This window comes from Mustela nigripes, chromosome 16, assembly GCF_022355385.1.
Source record: "Mustela nigripes isolate SB6536 chromosome 16, MUSNIG.SB6536, whole genome shotgun sequence".
In the NCBI taxonomy this organism is placed as follows: Eukaryota; Metazoa; Chordata; class Mammalia; order Carnivora; family Mustelidae; genus Mustela; species Mustela nigripes.
The window spans coordinates 18,857,929-18,865,833 of record NC_081572.1 but is presented as its reverse complement, the minus strand read 5'-3'; the positions used below and the strand labels follow the sequence as shown (position 1 = coordinate 18,865,833).

Here is a 7,905-nt window from a genome sequence, read left to right as displayed (position 1 = left end):
GGAGTGGAAGGGATCCTAACCAACCAGCTCTTCCCTCTCCCTGGGGGCTTCCCTGTCCCCCCCCCCCCAACGGTAATTGTAGGGTTGTAGGGGCAGGTCCTCCCTCCAGAGAAATCACATCTCACAAGAGATACATTGGGCTGTGATCAGTTGCTTGGCAGGAACTCTTCCTCAACTTGCTTTGACTATCAGAAGGGCCAAGAGCTTTAAAATACACATTTAGGGGCGCCTGGGTGGTTCAGTGGGTTAAGCCTCTGCCTTTGGCTCAGGTCATGATTCCAGGGTCCTGGGATCAAGCCCCACATCTGGCTCTCTGCTCAGCAGGGAGCCTGCTTCCCTTCCTCTCTCTCTGCCTGCCTCTCTACCTACTTGTGATCTCTGTCTGTCAAATAAATAAATAAAATCTTTTAAAAAATAAAATAAAATACACATTTAGAGAGAGTAGACTTCTTGACAGAGGGATGGGACTGAGGGGTTTAAGAATCAGAAGCCACTAGCAGCTAAAGAAGAACTCGAGAAAAACCAGCAGAAAACTACTCTAAAGTGATAGAATGAATGAGCAGGACACGAAGTCCCCGGGCAAAAACAGGCAGTGTGTTTTCTGTTCAGGAGCACAGCTGAGGCACAAAGGCAACCATCCCCAAACGGACCCAAATCCAGAATCCCCAAGATACCGTTAAAAATACACATTCCTGGGGTGCCTGGCTGGCTCTCAGACCATAGGTACAGCATATGTGACTCTTGATCTCAGGGTGATGAGTTCGAGCATCAAAGTTACTTAAAAAGAACGCAGGCTTTCGCAGTCCCCACCCCTACAGAGCCTCAGTCCATAAGCATGGGTTGGGCTCCAGGCCGAGGTATTCTTAACAAGTATCCCCAGTGGCCCTTCAGAATAGGCAGGTTTGGGAAACACTAGATAAGGAGGGGGGACACTCTTGGGGCACAAGGGCCAAGCTCATCCCTGATGTGCCCTCTGGTCCAGCCACAGGCAATACCCCTAAAGCTGGCAGGATGAACAACATTTCTATCCCTGCGACCTAGACAAGGAGGGTCCCGAGGGCAGGGGAGGTGGAGAACATGGGGGAGGCTGACGCATTCCGGGCCCCCTTTGGGGCTTCATTAACTGCCGGTTTCCACTGAGGTAATGGGCTGGGGGCATCTCCTGCTGGCGTCACAGGCCAGTCATCGGCTACAGAGCCCTAGGGGTCATCTTACCTTTCCTCCTACCTCACACCTGAAGGTCGGACCTGAACCCCCACACCTCCAGTGGTCCCAGGGGAGGCTACCCCCGGCACACAGACCATACCCCATAAGAGGCGCCATCTTCTTCCCAGGGCCAGGAGAAGGCAGTTAAGACAAAACCGGGCTGTGGTGTGAATCCCAGTCTCTGCTTGGCCCCTCCCCAGAATACTGGCTTCTCAAACCAAAGGGACAGGATAGGGCCTGGCTCAGAGACTGCCAACAAGAACAGAAACAGGAACAGTGACACTGAGCCCCGAGTTCCTGGAGAGCAGGAGAATTTCTAATTACCATGTTCCATCTTAAGAACACGCCACTCTACTTATTTGTGGACTTTGGCTGCCAAGCTTCTGTGCCAGGGGCTGCCCCCCAACTCCATCCGGGCATGAAGGTGGAGTTTATCTGCCTAGGGACATGGTATGTGATGAAGGAGGAGATGAGAAAAGTGCCACGCCAGCATCGTGCCAGAGAGGAATTTTAGGGAAAGTCCCTCCAACAGGGGGTGGTCAGTAGAAGAGAAGGGGCTTGGGAGCCTCCCAAGTTGGGCTCCGAGAGAATTGGGAGGTTAAAGCAGCCAAGCAGTTAACTCCCGCCCCCCGGGTTGGCCATCTACCTACACCCTCTGTGCCCCATCACCTTTTCCCCTTCCTGGGGTCCGATCCCAGGGTGAAGGGGCCTCTTGAGGAGTTCCAGTGGAGGCAGGGGAGACATTCTCTGGAGTTTCTGCTCCATTGTGTCACCACTAGCCTTGTCTCTCACCCTAACCCTGCCCCACCCAGGCAGCCTCTTGTACTGGAAGGAACCAGTTCTCTATCTATGGAGGGACATTTGTCCCCAAGAGCCTTCTGGAAGGGGAGGAGACAGAAAGATGTAGAAGGAGGCATTGTAGCTAGGAGAAACTGGGGGAGGGGATTAACCCCATCTCGTCCCACAGACACACCGAGGCACCAGCATGCATACACACGGATTCACACATTCTACTTCCTTTTTATTACATGGCAGCACACGGGTAAAACGTATCCTCCATGCACAACCTTCACACACTGGCTTTCTTTCTGGACTTGCAAATGTGATGGTTAGTGGGGGAACCAAAGGGCAAAGGGACTGAAGACCCTAGAGGAATATTTGAGAGCAGTAAACCTTTTGAAAAGGGGAGCACAGACCCACCCCTTTAAGAATCCCGTAAAACCTATGGACCTTCTCTTCCTAGAAAAATCCACATTCCTTTGTGCATGGTGCACCCCTAACAATTTTGCACACGATATCGGAGGGCGTAAGGACCCTTGCAACGTACCGAGAGGCTCTGTGAATCCAGACTCTCCATTATAGACCCCAGCCTCATACAAAGGACATACGTGGCCCAGACTCAATGTTCCTTGCTACCAATTACACCCAAATCATTGTCCCTGAGAGCTCCCGAGGGCTCCCAACAAGCCCAGAAAGAAACCTTCGATCAGAAGCAGCACATTTTTGACCCTAGCCAGACACATCCCGAGCCCAGCCTGCCTGAGCCCGGGTCTCCCTACAGCAGACTGATTCTTTCTGTAGCAACTCAACAGATCCCAGGCACCCGAAACAGACAACCCCCCACCGCGACACACACACTATCTAGAAAAACCTAAAATTCAAAGATGTCTAAGCTGTCTCTACAGAGCCCCACTTATACCCATAAATAAGCCCAGACATCAGACTGACCCACAACCCCATCCTTGCAGACCTAACCTGGCATCCCCCAAATTCTTCACAGCCCCACCCACACTACAAGGAGCCACTGCTTCTCTCCAAATTGGGCCTTTAAAAAAAAAAAATCAAACTTGCGGTGGGGAGGTTGGGTTCCAGCCCCCATTCCTCCTGATGTACCTACCCCACCACTGGCAAGTTTCCAAAGAAGCTAGTCCCCTCCCTACCACCCCAAAGCTCCCTCTGGGCTGTTGGGGTCACTGACCTGGTGGGAAGAGGCAGGAGAGGAGGCTGGGGTGCTGCTGGGATGGTGCAGGGGGACAGGGCCCCGGCAGCTGCATCTGTCTCCGCAGAGAGAATGAGAAGGAGCGAGTGGGCTCAGCATCCCCCTCTCAGGCCTGGCCATCCATCGCCAGCTGGGAACCTGAGCTGCTCCCTCAGAAGGAAGGAGAGGGAACCAAGGAGATCCCCACCCCCACCTCCCCACCCACTGGATTTAAATGTACAGGGACTCCCAGCACACACTCGTCCTCACACTGACACATGCGGATAGACACCCGTACTGTCTCCAGACCCCCACCGCCTAGGGGTGGGGCTTCCAAGGTTGAAAGAGCATTTTTTCCTCCCCTTCCCGTTCCAGACCCAGGCACAAATGGACCAGCTGCTGCCAAAATGCCAACCTCTGAGCCTACCCCCTATAACACAGCCCTGGGAGCTGCCCGCTGAGGGGAGCAGAGGGACCCTCCACTGACAGGCGAAAAGGCTGGCAAGCCAGACAGAAATCGGGCGTTGGGAAAGGAAGTCTTGGAGAGACCGTGGAAACTGACATCCCTGCGTTCTTCAGCTCCAGCCCAGCTCCGGAACCTCAAGAGGAGGATGGGCAGACTGGGCATATGTTCTGCCCAGAACTCAGAGCTGGGCACACAGGGCTTACAGAGTCTGGGCAGATGTGATCGTTCCCTCCCCAGGAACCCCAGATCCCTCCAGCACCCATACAGCCCTTCGGTCACGGATTCCAGGATTCCACAAAGTGTCTCGAGTGTTTGCTATATGCTAAATAGCTGTTTTGCTAATACACATATTTTGGGGGATACCACGGTAGTCAAGGCAGACAGTTTCACTCCAAGGATCTCAGGGGTTTTTCCCTTCTACCTCAAGCTTTTAAAGATGGTTCAGAGGAGCTGGACAGGGGCTTTAAAAAAAAAAAAAATCACCTAAGATACCCGGGTGAAGGGATGGGGAAATTCTGAAGAAAAGCCCTTAGTAAGGGGTTCCTAGTGTGTGGTTTCTTGATTTTCAGAATGTTCAAATAAAGGGACCTTAAGATGGGGGTATTAACCCTTCCCTCTCAGACTGTCTAAACACCATAAGCCTTCTACCTACCACCTCCCAGCGACACCCTGAGGCCCCACCAAAACGCACTGAGAGATCCAACCAGAAGAGCCTGAGAACACAGCTCCCAACCCAGAGGAGGCCCAGCTCCTGACCCCACACCAGCCGGCTGGAAGTTAACCCACCAGCAAACACCCTAGCCAAAGTAGGGGGAATTTGCCTGGGGCAGAAGTATTCCAGAGAGAAGGAGGAGGGAGGGTCGATTGCCATCAGAATTACAATCAGGGCTATTTGGGGGAGAAGCCCTGGGCCCTCTCTGCCAAAGTGCTGAAAAAATAATTATTTAAACTTCTGTTGTGTTTTTGGCTCAGAAGGAAATTGTTTAGCACTGGGGGGTTGGGAAGAAGCGAAACCAAAGGGGTGAAAAAAATCAATGTTTTGGCAACTCCTGAAGACAGGTTACAAATTAATTGCTCTTTCCCCGCATCCTCCAGTCCCTTACTCTGCACCCCCCTCAACACACAAACACAACACACACCTCGGTCGGGAGGTTGCTGCCAAACAAACTTTGCAAATGAAAATTTCTACCAGGAAAACGGGCCTGGGGCCAAGTTCCATTCAAATAAGCAAATACCCCACACAATGGTCTGATTCATCCCCAGGCCTAGTTACACAAGCCTGGCTCAGGGCAGAGAAAATAAATATCAATATAAGTGTCCACACTGGGCGCTGGGGAGAGATAGGAGTAAGGGGACTGGGGGCGGGGGGGGTCTTTGGAGAGTTCCTTGAGGCTGGGAGAGAGGAGAAGTGGGGTTGGAATACCAGGAGTAGAGAGCATCCCCCACCCCATAATAGAAAAGGTCACAAAACTACTCACCTTCAGCGAGCCACGTCTCTTGGAAGTGGCTGAGATCCTGGAAGAGATCTGCGGAGTGAATAATGGAATTGGAGGTGAGGTGGGGGCGACGGTAAGACCGAGGGAGCCCTAACGATCCGGGTGGTGACCCCCCCCACACCGCCTTGGTGTTAGGGGCTCAAGAATGATCAGAGTCCCTTGGAGTGGAGTCTTTTGGAGAACAGGGAGGTGGCTCCAGGATCGGCCCTCGGGGTGTGGGAGGTGAGGAGGGTCACGGTTTGACTCTCCGGCTCTTTACCTTCGGAGTCGGGGGGCGGCAGGGAGCCCGGGTCCATGAGCTTCCCCTGCGGGACCATCAGCGCTTCGCGCAAGCTCCCATTTCCGGGCGATTTCTTAGAGGAAGGGAGGGAATGCCCCCGAGTCACCCTGAGGCCGCCGGGTCTGGGGTCCCGGGGTGACACAGGGGCGGGGCTGTGCTGGACCCCGTGGGGGCAGCGGGGAAGGGGCCGTGGGGCGGGGTGCAGGGCGGGGGCGAGCGTGGAAGCCGGCGCGCCGCTCACGCTGCAGAAGGTGTAGGGCACTTGCTGGTCCAAGTATCCGCCTTTCATCCTCCGCTCCATCCGGCCGCTCCCTCTGGCCGCACTGCCTGGGCCCCGCGCGGGGGCAGAGACCTGGTGGGGGGGGGGGGGGGGGGTGCGTTCGCAGACCGCCCAGGGAAGGCAGCGGGGTGGGGGTGGGTAAGAAGGGCAGCAGGGAGGGGCAGTCCCGAGGCTCTGGGTCCGACAACAAAACTTCTCCGACTCACTCTGGCGATGGGAAGGTTTCCGCCTGCTGAGCTGAGCGCCGCCACCACTCCCCTCCCGCCAAAGGAGGTCCCACCTGCTCCTGGGAGCCGGGCTCGCCGTTTCGGCTGCTTTCTGCAGCCCTGCTCTGCCCAAGCTCGGTTACATAAGACCTGTGTGTGTGTGTGTGTGTGTGTGTGTGTGCGCTCGTGCGCGGAGGAGCGGGCGAGGCGCGCACAGTTCGCACGCCCACAACTCCCGCGCCCCCTCCAACCCGGACTCCCAGCGCCTCCCACCCCCGCCTCCGCCCTAGGATCTGCGGAGGCGGCGGTTATAGAGTGCAGAGTGTGTTGGAGGCGAGGCGAGGAGTCGCAGAGGCTCTCCCTCCCTCCCCCTCCCGCGCCTCACCTGAGGCCGGGGCGTCGGAGCTGGAGCCGCCGGGGGTCGCGAGCTTGCCCCGGGGCCGCACCGAGGGCCGCGGGGCTAGGCCGGAGCAAGGCGGCCCCGGCCCCGGGTCCCCCGCGCACCCGCTTGTTTTCCGGGCGCCGCCGACAGTTGTGAGCCCGGGGGAGCCGTTGATTGGTGCATTTCCTCCGCCTCAGCCTCGGCTCTCTTACCCGCCCCCCCGCCCCAACCCCTTTCCCTTTGTTTCATTGACTTTTGTGAATGAAACCCCAGGGCCGGGCACGCCCGCCAATCCGGAGACTCGCCCGGCAGAGCCGTGGGGGGCGGAGTTTCCCAGACGCGGGGGCCAATCAGAACGTAGGGGGTGGCTCCCGGCTTCATTCACGGCTCGGGCTCCCATTCATAAAAAAATAAACTCCTCAGCGGCCGGAGTTCATTCATAAAGAGCTGAGAGAAAAGGAGCGAAGCTGAGAACCCGACGGCTTCATGGCTGGGCTCCGCGGTGTCCCTGGGTGTGAGGCTCGGCGAGCTCCTCGGGCTGACCCGACTGGCGCCTGCACACGTCTCTGCATCTGCGTGTACGTGGGAGTGTGAACATGTCTCTGTGTGCGCCCTGCGGGGAGGCGAGCGGACTTGTGCCCAGAGGAACAATAATAACTAGCGTTTATGAAGCGCTCCGCTTCCACGTGCTCATTTCATTCCCATAACCTGGCGAAGTGATTCTATTGTTTCCATTTTACAGAGATTGAGAATGAAAGCTTAGTAAGGGGTGGTGACTTGGCTGCCCTTACTCAGGCAGCTGGGTTTACAGCTCCCAATCTCCCACCTTCTTCTGTGCAGCCCTTTGAGGCCACAGTTAAATGAATTAAGGCTTTGTGACAACAACTGGTACACAGTAGGCCCTCAACAAATGTAAGTTAGCACGGAATCCAGGCTTTTCTAACAGGGTCCGCTCAGCAGAGCTGTTCTGTGACCCACTTTCTGTTGATTGCAGCAGAAACCAGAGCCGCTGCCCCCCCCCCCCCCCCCGCCCACATGGACCTCTGAAAGTGCAGTTCCCTCTCAGCCATCTTTCCTCTTAATCCTGAGAGCAAACACAGGGTTTTAGGGAGAAAAGCCCTAAGGCATTTGATGACCTGGGAGGTAGGATTGGTTTCAGTGTAGCCAAAAAGCTGGTCAGTCTCTAGTCGCTCAATCATTCAGCAATTCGTTGGATAAACATTTTTTGTGTGTGTGCCAGACAAAGTGCTGGGTGCCAGGCAGAAAGCTGTGACCAAGACAGACCCCTTCAATAAGAGCTGGGCTGTTTAGGCTGTAGCCTTGGGGGGCACACAGGACATGAAGTCCCCCAGGCCCTCTTTCTGAGACAACCTCTGCGGCTACAGTCCATACACTCCCTTGAAGAGAGCCCGATTTTGCCCCCTGCCTACTTGCGATACACACTAGAGAGTAGCTGAACTGCAGGCCAGTTGGGGCTGCTTTCAAAATTCATCTAACCTGGGGCACCAGGCTGGCTCGGTCTTTAGAGCACAAGACTCTTGATCTCGGGGTTGTAAATTTGGACCCCATGTTGGCTGGAGAATTTATGTAATAAACCACAAAATTTGTCCA

The 7,905-nt window shown here is 55.6% G+C and overlaps 1 protein-coding gene across 4 annotated transcripts in view; it reads right to left on the bottom strand.

The window, feature by feature from the left end:
* ETV4 (ETS variant transcription factor 4) overlaps positions 1-6,444 on the bottom strand; it is a 15,104-nt gene extending 8,660 nt beyond the window's left edge. Inside the window, exons 1-5 of one of the 4 annotated variants that reach the window (XM_059379762.1) lie at positions 6,298-6,444; positions 5,913-6,062; positions 5,668-5,778; positions 5,406-5,499; positions 5,129-5,176 (exon numbers count right to left, since the gene is read on the bottom strand). In XM_059379762.1, coding sequence (XP_059235745.1) covers positions 5,129-5,176; positions 5,406-5,499; positions 5,668-5,727 — 202 coding nt within the window. In that variant the 5' untranslated portion in view covers positions 5,728-5,778; positions 5,913-6,062; positions 6,298-6,444. Of the gene's footprint in view, positions 1-3,184; positions 3,261-5,128; positions 5,177-5,405; positions 5,500-5,667; positions 5,779-5,912; positions 6,254-6,297 lie in introns of those variants that run through there. The other 3 variants (XM_059379763.1, XM_059379764.1, XM_059379766.1) reach the window with 3 other exon arrangements.
* Between the last annotated feature and the right edge of the window lie 1,461 nt (positions 6,445-7,905).